Source organism: Dermacentor albipictus, unplaced genomic scaffold (assembly GCF_038994185.2).
Source record: "Dermacentor albipictus isolate Rhodes 1998 colony unplaced genomic scaffold, USDA_Dalb.pri_finalv2 scaffold_20, whole genome shotgun sequence".
In the NCBI taxonomy this organism is placed as follows: domain Eukaryota; kingdom Metazoa; phylum Arthropoda; class Arachnida; order Ixodida; family Ixodidae; genus Dermacentor; species Dermacentor albipictus.
In genome coordinates this window covers 1,645,593-1,666,595 of record NW_027225574.1, presented here as the reverse complement: position 1 = coordinate 1,666,595, position 21,003 = coordinate 1,645,593, and the positions used below count along the sequence as shown (strand labels likewise).

Sequence of the window (21,003 nt, the reverse complement as noted above, 5' to 3'; positions counted from 1 at the left end):
TAGACGGCACCCCTGGACTGACCCACCCGGGGGAAATCGGTAGTTGCCTTTTCCTGTCTCTCTCTCCCTACAACCTTCGTCTTTTCCTTACTTTCCACCTTTCATGTCTTCTTCTCATTTCTTTATTACTTCCGACCTTCCTGGCAGCAAGGGTTAACCTTGTTTGAGTAGCCAACCTTGGTTATGTCATATTGGGTTATAGTGGCAACGTAGAGCTGGCGTTTGCAGGCGCTATTTTTCAGGCCCTGCAGCGTCCCCTTGTTGCACACCATGGTGGGTGGCTAGCGTTGCTGCCGAAAACTGCATGTCCACACATGGCTACTTCCTTCCCTCCACTACCTGATCGCCCAAAGAAAAGAGGGCGCACCGATGAAGTCTTCCAGTTTTATGGCCGCCAAAAAGAATCCTTCCCGCGTTTCCATGTCATTCATTCTGCAAAACCGGACAAACCAGTACGAACAATCTCACCCTTCCTTGTTTGCAAGTGCTTGACTGAAGTCTTTGGTCCGGGTTATAAGGCGTCGAGGATGGCAAGCGGCGATCTCCTCTTCGAGCTCCGCGATCAAAAACAATATAAAAAATTGTTAAAGCTAGAGTCATTTGGAGAAACCCAAATAATTATAACCCCGCACCGCACGATGAACTCCACCCGGTGTGTTGTCTCTGACGATGACTTGATGGAGCTCACTAAGGATGAACTCTTGGAGGGCTTCAGTGACCAGAATGTTATCAATGTTAAACGAATCAAGATGAGGCGAGATGGAAAAGAGATCAAGACGAAACACCTGATACTCACCTTCGGCTCAAGTGTCCTTCCCGAGTCCATCGAGGCCGGTTATATCAAACTTCGTGTTCGGCCATACGTTCCCAATCCTCTCAGATGCTTTAAATACCAACGTTTCGGCCACAGTTCACAGAACTGTCGAGGCCGGCTGACTTGTGCCAAGTGCAGTGACAAAGAACATTGGCTGCCTCAACCTCCCGGGTCCGTTCCAGTGCGGGCAACGGCCGGCGCAGCCAAATCCCCCAGAGCGCCCCATCGACCTCCGGGCTGGTGGGCGCAGGGGTCTTGCCCTCCAAGGCGGGACCCTCCCTGGTAACTTCTCGGTCACAAGAGCACGTGTCCTGCGCCTCACAAGTAGCAATGGACACTACACCAACCCCCACGGCGCGCGAAGCGCCTAAGGAGCGGCGACGCTCCCTCGAACGCTCCAGAAAGGGCAAAACCTCGATTATAGGGCCTCGAAAGGGCTCTGGAATCTAAATTCTGAAACCTCGAATTAACACTTCTGTTTCTGTACACGCAGCACCTATTGACTTCCAATATGGATATACAAATAATTTTTTTTTGGAAGTGCAAGTGCTTTATTTTTTTTTACATAATCATGGTTATACAGATATCTGGATCGATAGCCAGGGAAGGCTAGTTTGCGGTCCAGTGACAAATTACAAAAGATAGGTCAGGTGCAGTTTTGAACAGCACAGTATTCCGGAACATGTCATGAGTTATACTGACAAGAAACAGTTTGAAAATACTAGTACATAATGAAAGTAAGTTAGAGATTCTGGTTATCAAGAAAAAAGAAATTGCTAGCCTTACCCGACTAGGCCTATCGTCGGGGGCGAGGAGCGAGCAGGCCCAGGCCTCGCTCGTACGTGTGCGCGGCAGTATGCCCGCTATGGAGACCGTCGTGCCGGGAGAGGACATCTCCCAAGAAGAAGCGAATCGCCCTGGCTGGACGACGGCCATGGGCAGAAAAAAGAAGGCCACACCGGGACCGACCGTTCCGGACCGAGGCAACGAGGGACGAGCAGAGACGAAGGGCGGCCGCCGCACGGCCGGCCCGCAGAGCGCGGTCAAGCGCCTCGTCGCCGCATCGAGGCTCCCCCGGCTACCGAGGGACCAAATTCGCATCATAGTGAGGCCGAGAGACGGCCTCGACGTAAAAAAAGTGAGTCAGATTCGCCTGGCGCAAGCGCTAGCAATGGCGGCCTCACTCCCGCCGAACGAGACCGAGGAAGACATCGTTTGTCCGAACGCAACCCAAAACATTCTCGTCGTTTCCACGCCAACCGAGAAGAACGCGAACGCATACGCCGGAGTTCAAAAGCTTCACCTAAGAGAAGGCGCATACAATGTGGCCGCATACATCGCGGCGCCGGACAACACGTGCGAGGGGGTCATCAGAGGAGTGGACCCCGAAATCAACGAGGCCCAGCTTCAGGCCATGATCGTGAACCAAAGAAATCCCATGGCCTTGGAAGCCAAGCGGATCAAAAACACCTCAACGGTGGTAGTGCTCTTCAACGGCATGAAAGTGCCGAACTACGTCATGTGTGGCGTAAGCCTAATACGCTGCACGCTCTACAAGCGGCAGCACGACGTGTGCTACGGGTGCGGTGACTTGGGTCACAGAGTCGACGTCTGTCCTAATCCTGACAAGAAGAGGTGCCGCGGCTGCAGAGCCAACGACCCGGCTGCAGACCACCAGTGCTCGCCCAAGTGCGCCCTCTGCGGGGGCCAACACCCGACGGCGGACAGCAAGTGCAAGCAACGATACCAAATCCCTTACGTCGTGCGGCGCAGGAGGCGCCGACGCAGAAATGCGAAGAAATCGCAGCTGCAAAGCCATCCGCAACAGCTAGAGAGTAGATCACGTGATTCCAGCGTGTCAAGTGCCCCCAGAGGAGGACGTTCGACAATGCCGACACTACAACAGCGCAGCCGATCGAGAGGCCGTTCTCGCTCCAGGGGGCGCTCCCGCTCCCAAGTGCGCATTCAAGAAGGGCCGACCTGGGCGGACCGGGCCAAGCCAAAACCGCCTTCACAATCAAAGGTAACGCAGGTAGCATTGCCAAAGCATAACAAGGAAGACTCTAGAATAGCTCAGCTAGCGGAAGAAAACGCGCGCCTCAAGGCGGAGATTCAGCAAATGAGGGCGGATTTCGAATCGTTTCGGAAACACGGTTCCACTCCTCAGCTAGTCGACCAACAGCAGCAGCAGGTGCCGCAAATTACACGGACCCCGCAAGGGGAGCAGTCGGTTCGCTCGGTCAAACGCAGGGCCCCTCCCCTGACGGAGGAGGGAAACCCGGCGGAACCCGAGTCCAGTAGCGTCCTATTGGGAATTACGCAGTCGATTAGCTTATTGCAGCTAATGGTCCAGCAACTAGCGGAGAGCATGATAGCGCTCGCGGCGAGAGTGACGCGTATCGAAGCATACGTGGCGCCTGTGGGTGCTAAACAAATCCAAGGCATCAATCATGGCGACCAACTCAACTAGAGAGCTGTTAGTGTGGCAGTGGAATTGCGCTAGCTTCAAAAAGCGCAAGGCTCCGCTGCTACAGTTCGTTGCCTCACAGGCGGACAAACCGCACGTCATAATCTTACAAGAAACTTTGGGTAGCGAGGTGTCCCTGCCCGGCTACCGGGTCGCCTCGTCGAAATTCGAACAGGGTAAGCGCGGAGTGGCGACCCTCGTCGCGAACAAATGCTCTTTCCAGGAACGAGATTTGAAATTAGGCAACGCGAAAGCGGAGGTAACCGTGGTCGAACTCATACCGAACAGTTGGCTGAAAAACAGCGTATTCGTAGTGAACGTGTACAGCCCGCCCTCTGACCACAGACAGTCGTTCACATCGATAATAACGAAGGCGGCCTCAATGGCCAGGGGGGCCCCTCTCATAGTGGCAGGAGATTTTAACGCACCCCACGGAGCATGGGGTTACGCAAGGCCAGTGCCGAAGGGAGAGCGGCTATTGGTGGCAGTCACTACGTGCTCGCTAGAGCTGGTGACGGACCCCCGCTATCCGACTCGACTAGGCACGTCGGTGGCGCGGGACACGACGCCCGACCTGACCTTCGTCAAGAACGTGCGAGGGGCCGAGTGGCGCAACCTGCACGAGAACCTCGGTAGCGACCATTACATACTGGCGGTCACGATCCCCATCAGGGCGGCACCACCGAGAGAATTTAAGGTCACCGACTGGGACGCCTTCCGCAAAATAAGGAAGGAAGACACAAACGAATACGCGGATCTAGACAGTCTTTTTAGAAGGCTCAAAGAGGACGTTAACACCGCGACGAGGGTTGTCCAAACTGAACTGAACGTGGAAAGGATGGACGCGAGATTGGCACACCTATTAGAGGCAAAGAATTCCATCACGGCCAGGTGGAAAACGCAAAGACTGAATCGCAGACTACGAAAGAAAGTAGCGGCACTAAACCGGGAAATCGAAGCGCACTCGATCGAGCTTTCCAAGCAACAGTGGAACGAGGTGTGCGCGTCGGTAGACGGACAAATGAGAACCGGGCGCAAATGGAACCTCCTAAAGCAACTGTTAGACGACAAACAATCCAAAGGAAGTCAGAGATTGGCAATCGATAGGATTTTACAAAAGCAAAAGGAGCAGGGCAAAACGGAAAGCGAGTTCCTAAAGGAGCTGGCGGAGACGTATCTGCCACTGGGCCCGTCAGGCGACGGCGACTATCCCCAATACGCCGGGACAGAGGTCGAAGAACTCGACGCGCCTTTCACGGAATCAGAAATTTGGGATGCCTTACAAGGCCTCAACGGACGCTCCGCTACAGGCCCGGACGGGGTCTCGAACAAACTGTTGAGGAACCTAGACGGAAGGTAGGTCGAGAAGCTCACCGAAGAAATCAACAGAGTGTGGGAAACGGGAGAAGTACCAGAGGTGTGGAAAGAGGCCTCGGTCATACTTATACCGAAACCCGGTAAACCACTTGCGGCGGAGAACATGCGGCCAATATCGCTCACCTCGTGCGTAGGCAAGACGGCCGAACATGCCATACATAACCGAGTATCCCGGTACATAGAGAGAGAGGGCCTCTTCCCACATAACATGGTGGGCTTCAGACCGGGCCTCTCCACACAGGACGTAATGTTGCTACTCAAAAAGCATATAATTGACGGCATGACCAGAGACACCAGGGGCATACTGGCCCTGGACCTAACGAAAGCGTTCGACACGGTCAAACACAGATTTCTAATGGAAACGATCTCGATGATGGGGCTCGGCCGGAAATTCCACTCTTACATAGGCTCCTTCCTCAGAGACAGGAAAGCCACGATCAAAATTGGACAGGCCACGTCCGATTGGTACACGCTGGGCGCGAGGGGCACCCCACAAGGGGCGGCGCTCTCCCCACTATTATTCAATCTGGCAATGAAAGGGCTCTCTGACCGGCTGACGAGAGTGACCAACGTCAATCACGCCCTGTACGCAGACGACATTACGGTGTGGTGCCCGGGAGGGTCCGACGCAGAAGTCGAGCAGGCTCTTCAAGAGGCGCTGGACACAACGGAAGAGTACCTGAAGGAAACGGGACTCCGTCTGTCACCCAACAAATCGGAACTGTTGCTGTACAGGCCCTCAAAACAAGGCATGAGGAATTTGACGCCGATCGATCAAATACCGATCAAATTACATACGAATACCGGCCAGCCGATTCCCAGAGTGGACACTATACGAATCCTGGGGCTGCTAATTGAGGCGAAAGGTGGTAACACACAAACTGTCATGAAACTAACGTCCAAAACGGAGAACATGCTCCGGCTGATCCTCAGGGTGACGAACCGCAGAGGAGGGCTCAGCGAGAGCAGTCTCATCAGACTTTACCACGCCTTCCTCATGAGTCACGTCAATTATGTAGCCTCGGCGCTAAAATGGACCAAGAGAGACGCGGCCAAAATAGAGACACTGATGCGCAAGAGCGTCAAAAGGGTGCTAGGTCTCCGGATCACTACAAGCACGGAGCAGCTCGATCGGTTAGGGGTCCACAATTCACTATCAGAAATCATCGAAGCGCAGACCAAGGCACAGGTCGTGCGGCTGTCGACCACCAGGGCCGGCAGGCGCATCCTAGAAGAAGCAGGGATAAATGCCGAGGCAGAGTGCAACGCACACAAGATTGCGCTCAGCGCGGTGGTAAGGGGCACTTTCAAGGTAGAACCGCTTCCGAGAAACGTCCACCCGCAATTCAACGAGGGGCGCCGAAAGGCGAGGGCCTGAGCACTGCTGAAATCGACCGCCAACTGCCCGGGCCTGGCGGCATTTGTAGACGCGGCCCAGTACGGGCGCAGCGACCGGTACGGGGCCGTCTCGGTAGGCTGGGATGGCACAATAATTAACGCAGCATCGGTCAAGGGGGTAACGTCCGAAGTGGCCGAACAGGTGGCAATAGCCATGGCAATGAGAGACCCCGAACGTCCTCACGTCTACACAGATTCGCGATCGGCGGCAAGAGCATTCGCCTCGGGCTCGATATCCCGGGAAGCGGCGGCCGTCCTCGGCAGCGAGGGAGCCGCGGGTCAGCACCTCGTCAAATGGTTTCCAGCCCACATGGGGGCCGACGTGCACCCCGAATTTCCCAACGCCAACGAGCTGGCGCACGGACGCGCGCGAGGACTCACGCACCGCGGCGATCGTGGCGAGCGAGGTGGCGGGGAGGGAGAGGAGCACCGAGACCCGCTGCTCACCTTCAACGAAGTAACAACACACTATCAGCTGTCGAGGAGGACCTTCCCGCTCCCCCACGCTAAACTCACGAGACCACAGTCATCGATATTCAGAATGCTTCAGACAGGGTCGTTCCCCTCGAGAGGCAGACTGAGCCGTTATTCACCAGAAGTAGAGCCGCAGTGTCCGGATTGTGGCGAATCTTACTGCTCGCTAGCGCACATGCTTTGGCAATGCTCCGCGTTAAGCGGCACCGTGTTCACTAAAGAAGAAGACTGGCTGGACGCCCTGCAAAGCGACGACCACCAGACCCAGCTCCGGGCCGTCCAGAGGGCTCACGAAAGGGCGGAGGCTCACGGGCTTCCCGTCCCAACGTGGGTGCGGCCCGCGACCCCTGCCGCCCACTAAACGAAGAGTGGGTGGGGAGGGGTTCCTCAGGACACATTAAAGTTATTTCCTCCTCCTGCTACATTGCTTGAAATGACGGGCGGTTTTAACTTCTAGGGGTAAAATATTCCAGATTTTTGTACTAATGAATTCAATTAACCTTTCACCGTATACATTGTAACACTTTGGTAAGTTGAGGTTACCTTTTAAAGCATGTCTTGTACTGCGAGTTGGAAGTGAAAAGACGTTTCGAGGATAGGAAAGTTAGTGCATAAAATATTATTAACTGAAATTGAGATCTTCTGATTACATAGTGCATTAACGGATAACACATGTTGTGTTTCGAAAACATCATTAAATGTATCACTGGCATAATTTGAAGGGCTAATTATTTTCACGGCCCTTTTCTGTAGTTTTTGTAAAGGTTGTAAGTATGTCATGTAAGTCACACCCCATGATTCTAAACAATAACTAATATGGCTATGGCAAAACGCATAGTAAAGGGATTTGAGTACATCGTGGGGGAAATATAGCTTCGCTTTGATTAGGGAGTAAAAACCATATGCGACCTTCTTGCATACACTATGAATATGTGCTTCCCAATGTATATGCTGGTCAAATATGACGCCCAGATATTTAAACGAATCAACTTCTTGGATGGGGCTTTTATTTAACGTGATAGTTATTTGACCGGTGTCAACATTGTTTCTCCTCGATCGAAAAACTACATATTTTGTCTTATTGCTATTTAAAGTCAATTTGTTTTCTAAGAACCATGAAGAAATGTTGGATAACTCGGACGTCACATGCGTTTGCAGTGCAGAAAGTGTGTCTCCTGTGAATAATAAAGCTGTGTCATCTGCATACATTAGAACGTTGAGTTCTGAAGAGCATTAGGGAGGTTATTAATGTACAATGAGAATAACACAGGACCGAGCACTGAACCTTGTGGGACTCCGCTGGTGACTGTGCTGTATGTAGAATAATAATCACCCATTACTACCATTTGTTTCCGTGAGGATAAATAGCCGGAAAAAAAGTTTTTAGTGAGTCCTTTGTGACACCATAACATTCAAATTTTTGCAGTAGTATGGAGTGAGAAACGGTATCAAATGCCTTCTTTATATCCAAAAATATTGCTACAATTATTTTATTAGGATGAAGCGCAGAATTTATTAATTGCGAAAGTGCTAAGACTGCTGTTGATGTGGACCTGGAGGGAAAAAACCATGCTGCTGCGGACAAATTACATTGTTTTCAGTTAGAAATTGTTTCAATCTCTTGGAAATAAGTTTTTCAAAAACAGTGTTTATCACACTCAGAACAGAAATTGGCCTATAATTCTCTGGTTGGTTCGAATCTCCGGACTTGTATACGGGAACGACTTTGGCTGTTTTTAATATATCTGGACATGAGCTGGAAGCTAATGCTAGATTGAATACTTTGCATATGCGACTGCAGAGAATGTCTATATTGTCTTAAAATCCTAGTGGATATACCATCATGACCAGCCGCTTTCTTTAGATGCAGTTGATTTATCGTTGATATGAGTTCATCATGAGTTATTTCTTCTGACTGAAAGTCGTTGTCAACTATTCTAGGTAGGGCTGGTACGGGATTACAAGATAAAATCTGGTTAGCCAGATTCGTTCCTACGTTAGCAAAATAATAGTTAAAATCATTAGCTACTTGTGTCGATGGTTTATCAGGTTGAATGCTCTGTGTTTTGCTTTTTCCTATAACTTCTTTTACGATTTCCCATATCCTTTTCGTATTACCACTCTCGTTCTTAATAAGGTTAGTATAGTATTGCTTTTTCGATTTTCTAATCATACTAACTGAGATATTTCTAAAGTATTTAAAGCTCTCCCTGTAATATGAATTTGCTTTGTTGCGTTTCCATTTACGGTAAAAAGAGTTTCTGCTTTAATGTTTCCAGTATAGTGTTGTTTATCCAAGGACACACTGGTCGCTCGTAATTGTGGCGCACATATACCCTTGTAGATTACCTAACGGCATCGCAGATGCATTGAATAAAATTTTCACATTGAGTGTGGACATCACACAAATTAAATACTTTCTTAAAGTCTATGCATTGGAGCAAACATCGTACTTCTGCATAATTTATACTGGAGGATCTTCTATCGCGTGTATTACACAAGGAGGATATGTATTTACGAGGAAAAAAGAGAAACGTGGGGCTGTGATCTGCAATGGTAACATCGTAAACACCAGCTGATACATTAAATTCAAGATTGCACAAGATGTGATCAATAAGAGTTTCGGAGTGGTTTGTAATGCGTGTCGGAAAAGAAATGACATTTTTTAGATTGAGTGATTCAAGTAAGAACATGTAATCATAACAATTCTGTTTTAAAAGGTCAAGATTATGATCTCCGCAAACGAGTATAGTGTCATCTGTGGAAATAAGGGGTACCAATATTGTCTTCATGCTTGCAACAAAATGATACATGTTTGAAGAAGGAGGCCGGTACACGACTCCTACTTTGACACCGCATTTCAATTGAACAAATAGAATTTCAGCATGTGACTGACAGATGGGGCTTTCAGGGAGCGTAACATATCTAATGTCCCTTTTAATAAATAGTGCCACCCCTCCACCTCGGGTCGTCCCCAGTCGCGGTTGCGACACTCTAAGATATCCCGGTAGCTGGACTGTTTCACCCGTTTTTGGCCATGTTTCTGTTAGAGCTATAATGTCATAATTAAATGTATACTGCGATAAGTATGCTGACAGGCTTTCAAGGTTTTTTCCTATACTGCGTAGGTTGCAGTGCAAAAGTGAAAAATTATCTTGCTTACGATGTAAGTCTTCAAGTTCGTCAAGGTTATAAGCCATCAAAACCAATTAACCTCGTTACCCAGGGCAGCTAATTCCAAGTGTTTTTACAATTTGAGCAAAATCTTCGGTGCTTGTGATATGGACTACGCGTGAGTTTTCAGATTTCCTCAGTAGAATTTTTCCGTCCGATACCCATGTGAATTTCCAGCCTTTTTCTCGTTTTGCTTTCAGTGCAAGACCCAAAAGAACTTTATTTGCATGACGCAAATGTTCATTTATGAAGATCGGGGTGACTTCGCAATCAAAACCCATGTGACTCGTGTTAATTCTTTGTTTGTGTTTTTGCCTTTTTCAGAATTGTGTGCCTAATATATCGAGAAGCAAGCTTGACAATGATGTTTGGTGTAGTTGTATTATTCTTTGTAGGAACGCGGTGTATCACATCAATGTCCGAGTCTTTAATTTCTACGTTCAAGCAGCTAGAGGTGGCTTGCATTGTGGTACAGAGGTTCTCTTCAGCCTTAATTGGAACACCTTTGATTTCCAGGTTGCTATTACGGCTGTGTTTGACAGGCGACTGTTTTCATTTCTTATTGCAATGCTGTCCGACTTGACTGCAGCGACTTCCAGCTTGGTTTCTTCAAAACTCTGATTAATAAAGTTCATTGCTGATTTCACTGATTCCATTTCGCCCTCAATCACTTTGATGAGATCACGTTTTAGTTCTTCGTGATTCTTTGCGATTTGTGCAGTCAAATCTGACATTGCCTTAGCCAGCTCCTTTATAGTAGTCATCTTGATAAGTTTCACCCAGAGAGCAGTCCAAGAGCTACAGTGCGCGCAAATAGAATGGAAATTCAATAGAACATCAGAGGTCTTCTTATAAACCTTGATGATGTGCAGGAACGCATCCAAAAACACAATCCCAAAGTGCTGTGTTTACAAGAAACACACTTAAAATCCAAACACACAAACTTTCTCCGACAGTATATAACTTTTCGCAAAGATCACGATGATGCTGTCGCATCATCGTGATCATCGACACCGCCCGATGATGCGACAGCATCATCGGGCGGTATCGCCATTGCTATCCATAAGAGCATTGCGTGTCAACTTTTACAGCTACAAACGCCTCTCGAAGCAGTGGTGGTTCGAGCTGTACTCCTAAACAAACTCATCACCATTAGCTCTGTTTACATAACCCCACATTACAAATTAACGAAACATGAATTCCAATCCTTTATTGATCAATTGCCAGAACCTCATGTTGTTCATGGCGATTTCAAGGCGCACAGCTCCCTGTGGGGCGACTCTCGTATAGATGCGCGAGCTCGTCTTGTTGAATAGTTCCTTTTCTCTTCTGGTGCGTGCCTTCTGAATAAGAAGAAACCCACATATTACTGTCTTGCATACAATACCTTTTCTTCAATTGATCTTAGCATAGTTTCTCCGTCCATACTGCCTGAACTAGAATGGGAAGTTACGAACAATCCTTACGGAAGCGACCACTTCCCCATACTATTAAGAACACTTAAAGAAAACAAATATCCACCACAGGCTCCCAGGTGGAAGATTGAAACAGCAGACTGGGAGAAATTCCGCACCTTAACTAGTATGTCATGGGATGACATGTCCTCGTTAGAATTTGATGCTGCTGTGGAGTATTTTACAGCCTTCATAATAGATGCCGCATCTAAATGCATACGTGAAGTAACTGGCCTATCATGCAAACGGCATGTCCCGTGGTGGAACGATGAATGTAGAATCGCACGTAAGAATCGGAACAAAGCGTGGGGGTTGCTGCGCGCTTCGCCCACAGCAGAGAATCTTGTCAACTTTAAAAAAGTAAAGTTCCCAGGTCGGAGAACCTGCCGACAGGCCAGAAGAGAAAGTTGGCAGAAGTTTTTACCGAGTATTAATTCGTTTACAGATGAGGCGAAAGTCTGGAACAAGGTAAATAGAATTTGAGGGCGTCAAACATTCACTCCCTCTACTAAATACACAGGGCGATATACTGGAAGATCAGGCAGACTCACTTGGGGAGCACTTTGAGAACGTATCAAGTTCAGACAATTATTCGCATTCCTTCCTGAAATATAAAGAAATACAAGAATGCAAGCCCCTTTTAAGAAAATGTAGACAGAATCAACCGTACAACTGTCCTTTTAGTGCTGCCGAGTTGAGAGCTGCCTTGAGCTCATACAAGAACTCTGCACCGGGATCTGCTAGAATCATGTATGAAATGCTCAAAAACTTACACAATGACACGCAAGTTAACTATTCACACTTTTCAACACCACCACCACCACCACCACCAACTAAACTTACGCAGTTATCAGCTGCTTCAATTATTCTTTTGGCCTCAATTAATAATCTAACCCATTTGTCATGGCTTCTGGCAACCACAGCGCAGGCGTGGAAGTCTGGTTTACATTTGCAATTTCTACATTGAATTGCCAGGTGGCCCTCCCTCCCATTGTTCACTTTGGTATTGTGTTGCCTCAGCCTGTCATTCAGGCACTGCTCTGTTTGGCCCACGTACTTTTTACCACAATCTAAAGGAATCTCATAAACAACTCCTGCCTGACAATCTACGTATTTGTTATCGTGTTTAGTAGCACAGGCCGGTGCCTTGCGGGAATAAGCCTTGGTCATTCTACAGAGCTTAGAGAGTTTGCACGGAGCAGAAAACACGACATTTACGTTAGCTCACTTTGCGATCTTTTTCAAATTATGCGACATGTGGTGTATGTAGGGTATGACAGCAACTTTTTCTTTTTCGCGGGATGACTCCTGGTCCGGTTGGCGGATTCGCGACTTCTTCAGGATTGTTTCCCCTACGGACACTAAAACAGGTTGCGGGTAGCCTGCCTCTTCCAGCTGGTCAATCTGCTTAAGAAAACTCGCCGCAGCTCTATGTGGACAGGACTTCTTACAAACATTCAGCCGGCACATGTTAGCAATGCTGCGTTTAAATAGCTTAGAGTGAGAGGAACTAAAAGGTAGCAGAGGTTTAGTAGCCTGAGGTTCATACTGCCAACAGACGTGGTTACTTGCTAAAAACAATCTATGATCTAAAAACCTGATGGAGGAATCTACCGAAAGTTCGTGGGTCACTTCAATGGGGGACAAAGTCTGCCTGAAGGTTGTCAATCTTTGACTAACGACCAAGTCGGCGTCATTGCAATTTTTATCTACCAAAATTAGGAAGTCATGAACAAATCTAAAAAATTTGAGTACGCTACTACCCTCGAGGCTGCTAGAAATGGTTCTGCCAGCACGAGCAAAAAACAAGTCACTCAGGATCGGAGCTAAACACGACCCTATGCAGACACCGCTCTTTTGCAGGTACAAATGACTGTCCCATTCAATATAGGTGGAAGTCAGGTAATGTTCTAGCATAGCCAAGAATTTGTCTTCCGGAATACCAGCTTCGTTCTGGAAAGCCAGGGAGCCGAAACTATCAATGCCTTCCTGGACGCACTGAAGCAATTCTGCTTTTGGCATGCTATAGTATAGATCTTTCAGATCTACAGAAAAGGCCTCTAATTCTGTTTTTATCTGTCTTGACAAGTACTCGACTACTTGTGCAGAGTCCTTTACTAGGTAAGGGCCGTCTACTGTTGGAAGCTTCAGCCTTTTTAACAGAAACGCAGCTAAACATTTCTGCCACGTATTGCGCTCCGACACAATTACCCTTAGAGGGCAGTTATCTTTATGGGTCTTGGCGCTGAAGAAGACCTCAAGAGTGCTCACTTTGCTATTTCTAATGTCCCCAGCTAATTTTGACAGGTTCATTTTTTCGCACAGCTTCTTCGCTTCACATTTCAACTTATTGAGCGATACGTTGTGGTGACAATGAAAAACAGAATTTTAGGCTCCCAACGCCTTCACCTTGTAGGTGTCTCGTGGAAAGATGGCAAAGCCGCCTTCTTTGTCCGATGAGAGTATGCGATGAGAGTCCGATGAGAGTATCCATCCTAACTCCATAACAAAATCACGGCGAACAGATGTCCTATACTGTCGCCTCAGAATAGGACACACATTTGGCACGCATAACTTTTTACTCACTGAAAATTATCCTCCAACCTGTGGTAGATGCGGGGAGAGGCTTACCGTCCTCCACGTCCTCCTGGAGAGTCGGGCAGCTGAATCTGAGAGACGGAAGCATTTTTCGCTAGCATACCAGCAGCACATCCCTCTACATCCCATAATGCTACTCGGCCCAGAACCTTTATTTGACACCAACGCTGTCCTAAGTTTTCTGAATGATGTTGTCTTGCATGTTGAAAGCCCTACATGTTCGTAGCGGGTCCCCTCCTCAGAGGATGCCGCTGTGATAGCTCTTTCGTATAGCACATGCCTCTAGGCCCTTGTGTTTCAAGGGCTCTGGCGAGGCAGCAGTGCTCCAAGTAATTTACCACCTTATATATTTTCTGTTTTGCATCATTCTTCTACGATGGATTTTAATGTTCATAGTATTCGTCAGTAGTCATCGCCATAATTTTATAGCACGTAGATTTTACGCACTTTACTGCGACTATTTTTAGGCCACTTTACAGCCAAGTCACATCTTCACAGAACTCATCCCACCGCAAAATCACTAACACTGTTTTGGCGCTCTTTGGCCATATCTGGCCCTTGCGCCACAAAACCACTCACATTCATTCATTCACACGTTAAAGAACCCCCTTGGGTGAATAATAATCCGAAGTCTGCCACTACGGCGTGCCTCATAATCCGATTGTGGTTTTGTAACGTACAGCCCCATAATCAGATTAACGTTTGATACCTCTGTCACAATGCGATGTGCTATCAGAAACACTGAACATCTCAACCCACTCAAAGGTTACGAATTACGGCGCACAACCACGCCTGAAGCAAACGCCACCCCCGGTGTGTTCGGTGTGCTACGGAGACAAAAAGCACTGGTGCACGCAAGGTGACGTTTAACATCAACTCGTCACTATCGTGTTGGACTAAACGTTTAAGAAATTAAACGATCGCCGTTAATTATCGTCAATCAGAGCAACCAGCACAGAAAGCTTCGCTTACATTGATTCCCACAGTGTGTGGGATCCGCATAGCTTTTTTTTTTTAAATTGAACCTATTCATTTAGACATTAAAACGAAATTATGTTCATGGCTGTGCGGAGCCTAAGCAGAGCGGGCGCTTCTGGTACATACACGGTGAAGAACCTTTCCCTCTAGATTTAACGACACTTATACGCCAAGAGCTCTGTAATATCTCGCCTATAAAATATGTTCGTGAAACACAAAACACTTTCACAGACAGTAGTACAAGTTTTGGTAGTAACATTTCAGGAATGCCGTAAACTTGAATGTTACAAATGATGGGGGTCAGCGGGAAAAAAGCGCAAAACGAACGACATGCTACAATTTCACCCCTACGCTACTCGTACACCCGCCGTGGTGACTATGGCCTTGCTTCGGACGCTGGATCAAATCGGGGCCTCGGCGGCCACATTTCCGTGCGGACGAAATGCAAAAACGTCCCTTTATATACTGTGCATTGACTGTATCTTAATGAACCCTGAGTGTTCAAAATTAACCAGGAGTCACACACTAGGCCGTGGCTCTCAACAAGTTCATCGTTTTGGTACTTCAAAGCTGAGTATTTAGTTTTCTAGCTGCTCGTAGTGCTACAGCGTCTGCTTAGGACAGGGTAATTTTGATAAGGAAACAAGGCTTAGAAAAACTTAGAACGGGAGTGGTGGAATTGAAACTCTGGTATTAGAATGAATCCAGAATTGTTCCGCATTTAGAAACAACTGGAATGGAATAAGAATGGAGTGATATGGCAGCAGCCAGGCAGATGGAATGTGAATGAATGTGGAGCCTGATATTCCGGAATGGAGTTAGAATGGGTTGAGCAGATAATTCCGGGGCGATAAATTTTGTCTTTAGCCTAAGTACAAAGCCTCTAAAGTTTCCAATTAAACCGGACTAGCGTGAAGCAATTTATTGCAGCTCTCAAATGTTACTCAATATTGGATCTTTCAGTATCTACATATGGGCGACTACCTCTGCCGCTCTAACTATGCGCAACCTGACAGTCTACCATTTCGAAGGACCAGAAAGCTTTCTGCGTCAAACTATTACTGACGTGATATTTCCGACTATTAATTTTTTGTGATAAATGAAGGTCCCAGAGCCCTAACCGTTAGAAAAAATAGTGACAATACCCGAAATGTCGTTAGTAATTTAATGTAATAGCCGTGTGCCGTCAGTTTAGGTTTCCTAAGCAGGTTATGTGTCGCAACGTCAAGACCCAGTATGCGGTCACGCGAGAAGAGGACACTGCGACGTTTCGACACTTGCTCACTTGGTCGCCCACGGCGCTGCTACTTTGGCCCTGATAAAGAGTAGCAGCACACGAGGCGACCGCGTAAGCTGGAGTAAAACGCCGCAATGTCCTAGTCACGCGTGACCGCATAGTGGGTCGTGATGTGACAACACAGTGTCCTCCTGGGAAACGAAACCAAAAGTGGAGGCGGCAAAACTATAATAAATTATTTACGGAGGGTTTAGAATTCTGGGCCATGTACATACCGCACAGAAATTAGTTGTAGAAAATAGCATGTCAGTAGCCCTTTAACGTGGTAAGGGTGAAAAGTTATACAATATAGTACGAGCATGCTGTGACACATGCATTGAGTAGAACAAGTCGTAGCATCCTGCACGAGGCCACGGTGCTTTTTGTTGGCACACTGTCTACTATCACGCAGGTGCAATAAGAGATCGTCAGAGAGGTGGGCAACAAAAAATAGTGCACTGTCATGTGCCAGTAAATGTGAAGCAACAAAATGTCGTTAAAATGACAGAATAAGAAATCATCAATGTGAGAGAACAATCTAGTTGGACGCTTGACGGGAACAACGGTGCAAGGTTATTTTGTACTTTGATTTGCTTCAATAAGAGGAGTTTTGGAAGAACAGAGATTTTATTAGATGGCGCGAAATTTTATTAGAAAGCAAACCATAGTTATATTGCAGCGTGTCATGTGATCGTGAAGTGACTAATGCGCGCGCAGCTAAATTGTAGCTAACTTCAGGGGTAACGAGCGTCTAGCAGCAGGCTAGTATATTAAAAATCACTGTACCGGTGCTGTCTAAAATTATCGTACCGAGGGCTGATAGTTTCGTGTGCGTTGTGTTCTCGCCGCTTTGTTTGCGTTGAAGCGAGAGGCAGCACGAAGGTCAGTTCGCTCACTGCACGCTTCTTCACCCCAGCATTTTCACAGGGGGTGTCCGCAATCATCGAGCGAGTTATGTTCATGTTTGCCTATGCGCACGCGACACCATGCTTGTTAATCTAATTAGTAAGCGAATGTTCACAAGATTGCAGGGCCGATAAAAATGTTATCGTTACTTCGCATAGCTGTGTAATGATTTGTCATCCCAACCAAAGGTTTGCCGTGCGGGCGAAACTGCAACTTCTTTAATTTTAAAAAGGTGCTGAGGGACGTCATCGTTTTTATTCTTGAGGGAATTTTATCAAAAGCTGGGCAAATGCATTTTTGGAAACGTAGTTTATCTCCGGAATAAATATTTCACAGCATCGTAATGCGTTTTCTGTAGAAGGCGACGAAAATGACCAGGCTGATTCTCGCTGATGCACCTTTTCTTCTTTTTAAGTATAGGATGTGCTTACGTAAAGTGGCCTGACTTTGAATGACGTCTACACATCCTCAAAAGGTGGACAGAGGCCGGATGATCATGGACAAGCCCATTAGGAGAAATTAGCAGAAATACCGAACAATTTCCAGCAATTATAAAGTCACACAAGTTAAAGACAACTAGCGAGCCTCCACCTGGGTTTGGGCTGCATCGACAGTTTCTATCAACACGAAAGATATTTCAGCGCGTTTAGCGACAATGCTCATGATGATGAGGGCGAGACTTGCGCCGACATGGGCACGCGAGTGTTGTCACGCAAGCAACAAATTACAAACAGAAGAATCCTTTCGATGCATTATTCGGGCCAAGTGAAAGTTAAATGAATAGATCGATAGATAGATAGATAGATAGATAGATAGATAGATAGATAGATAGATAGATAGATAGATAGATAGATAGATAGATAGATAGATAGATAGATAGATAGATAGATAGATAGATAGATAGATAAAATAGTGGTGTTTGTATATGCAAACTTTTTAAACAGACATGAATATTTGATAATATTGGCAACGCCCTGTCGAGAGTACGTTTTCACAGTTCTAAAGCATCGTGAAACATGGAAGTTTGCGAGGAGTAACGCTGGTCAAAAAAAAAAAGGCTCACAGCTTAGGGCAGCGTGTTTGTGTCGTCTTGATACGCTATAACCGATGGCAGCAGTTCGCACGTCGTGGACAGAATTCACGCGCGTGCTGCTACAGCCAGTGCATTGCTCGGCCTAACAGCCGATGACTAGTTTTCTACTTTTTTGCTGACATATGTATTCATACATATGCTAGAGGGAACTGCACTGCAAGCATCTACGGAAGCTTTAAACAGGGCGGTTCAGCAAGCATAGGGATGATGTTTAGTACATGAATTTGCGTATGGTTCGTTTTTCTCGCTTAATACGACTTCTTGACTTTTGATACTGGTCATGGTCAAGAAATTACTCCTTTATAAATAAGGGAAAAAATTCGGCACATATACTAAAGACTGCTTACATGTGAAAGCGCCATGTTCGCTTTGGTGAAATGTTTTCGACTGAGTAAGTGACGCTTTCGTGAAATGTTTTCGATTCAGCAAGTGGCGCACGGGAAACACGCGCAAATTTTATACACGCATGGCATGGCCCCTCCTCCTGCTCCCCAGCGGCTACGTCTTCACCTGAACTAGACCACACCTTTAGGTAGTCAGATGGCTGCGACGTAACGTGTGCAATAACGCACGCACTAGGCACACCTTTACTCAGCCATGACTGTAGAGCCATCGTGGTGTCGGAGAAGCCTGCTCCTCTCGCGCCCGGGAGGCCTGGGTTCGGTTCTCACCCAGATCGAAACGTACCAATTTTTTTTTGAAAGGCATTAATTGACTTTGTTTACAGGAACCTCCCTGAGAAATTTGACGTCAACGTGAGCATACTTAAAGGAGTACTTGCACAAAAATTCGAAGTCGAGTTAATGTGCGAGATCAATTTATGTGTGCAAACACACATCGTCTACAAAATATAAACAGCGAATATAGCTTAGAACATATTTAAAATCAATTTGAAAGTACGAGTACGTGCGCGCAGCAAACCGCAAGACATGGCACCTCGCGGCATCGACATCAAGAAAGGAATGTAAACAACCGACAAAACGTTACATCACGACTTTTCGCTGCCGTCGGGCCGTGCCCTCTGAGCAGTTTCTCGCCGCTCCCATAGCTTCGGTGTTTTCTTTTTTTGCCGCTTACCACAGTACAAGAAATCGGCTAAATTTGTTTGCGGCAACTCACTGAAGGTGTGCTCCAAACTATGAGCTGTGTCATGCCGCCTTTCTTGCTTCCTGCATACCTATAGCAGTGTTTCGGTAATGGTGTCCGCCGTGTTTAGGGGGCCGGCCAGCGCAGGCCACATGAAAAATTTGTTCTGAAGCGCCGGCAGCGTGGACGCCCAGCAGCGTCCTCCCTTAGGGATGCCCCGCAGAATCTCGGAGAAGGCTCACAAGATGCTCACGGTTACTTGACAAAGACATCGGAGAAAGTCACTACTCCAACCTCCACCCCCCTCAACACTGGCCAGGTAACCCCCGCCTTTGGTTTCGCACGCCTTTGCAAAAAGTCATACGCTTTGTGATGGTCTAAGAATTACAGCTACAAGCGCATCCTACAAATTCGCACTGCGCGGGCTCTGAACTAGAAGAGAAACTTAGGCGAGTCGGCGGTGATTGATGATTCTAAAATATCTGCTAGTCTACATTGCGGCTGTATTGTAAAGGCGGAACGGCACCATGCTAAACAATATGGAGAGGAGACATATTCCGCGTGTATTACTGCACAATATTCTTTAATATCGGTCTTCGTTCGTGCATCTGGATATGAGTGACAGGACAGTACTTTGACATCTATCTTCAAGTACTGTATTTCATGCCCAAGTGTGTACCTGAACCGGTGGCCAGTAAATGTGGCGTAATATTGCGAGCAGCTTCGCTGATAACACGCTAACGCACGACGACACAGAAACAGCATAACTTTTGTGTCGTGCCTTTTGCCTCAAGGTACAAAACTAACTTATCCACGTATGCGTATCAATATTGAAGCACATCTCGATTTGCAGCTTCTGCGGCAGCCCATGAGTGCAAATAGAAAAGACGCAAGGGAAATAATTGGGGGAACCTTCACGAAACCGATATCTCAAAAACTCAAAATCAAAAGCTGTCCACGACCGCATCTCTCGTTGACGCTGCGCGGGGTTGACAAAGCTTTAGCTGGGACTTCTGTAAATAAATGGAACTTCAGAAATCATTTTCTTCGGCAACCACAGCACCAAACGTGGTGAGGTTTGTTGCACTTAAAAGAAATATTTAATGTATAGTTACTCTTGGTTGCAAATTTATGAGTTGGGTGGTCAATATTTTTGTAAAAATTGGGAAAAATCGCCTATGTTCAGGAAACGAAAGTATCTGTAACTTACCAATCGTGAAGGATATCACAATTTTGTCAATAGTGCATTAAAGTACTTCTAAAGAGGACAAATTGAGATCTTATATTTGAATAAAAAATACCACTAATTTGTGAGCAGAACAATTGCGAAAGCCTTAGCATAAATGTAACAAATTCACGTAAGTTGTGAATCGACATATCACATTTGTCCACTTTGAATGCTCTCGTGGATGCAGTTTGCAAAACTGCGGTATCTATTCTAGAAACAGAGCTGCGAAGTAGTGAGTTTCGTGCGCCTATGTTTTTAAAGTTTACGCATTTTTGAGAACTCCTTTTTAAACATTCGCAAATAATTAGGAATTCTGCTCTAGAACTCCCAAGAATTTAACCTCCTCTTTTAAAAAACAAATTTCATTAAAATCTGCCAACTGATTATCTCAGAAACGCGTTTATGGGTTTTACATGTATTTGAATAGCCGACATCGGAGTTAGGCCGGAGCTAAAGCTGCCGCGAAGTGCTTCCGGTGATTATCCTAGCCTGTACCTTACGGAGCATTACAAAACGATAAAAAATGTGGTGGCCACATTTTGGGAAGCGTCTCAAAAGCCAGGCATCAATCATCGCAGGGTTTGTCTCGTCGCGACTAAACGTTGTTAGGATGACAAGTAATTTCCACCCGACGAGCGACTACTCTTTATAAAGAACACTGATAGCGCCCGCAGGTCAAG

General features: G+C 46.8%; 1 protein-coding gene across 2 annotated transcripts in view; it reads left to right on the top strand.

Annotated features, from left to right (window-relative positions):
* Positions 1-21,003, top strand: part of LOC139052226 (uncharacterized) — a 723,436-nt gene that overhangs the window by 510,565 nt on the left and 191,868 nt on the right. For both annotated transcript variants that reach the window (XR_011509795.1, XM_070529323.1), the window contains exon 9: positions 19,226-19,414. Coding sequence is in view for 1 of the 2 variants with exons in the window: in XM_070529323.1 (XP_070385424.1) it covers positions 19,226-19,414 (189 nt within the window). In the remaining variant the exon portion in view is untranslated. The remainder of the gene's footprint in view (positions 1-19,225; positions 19,415-21,003) is intronic.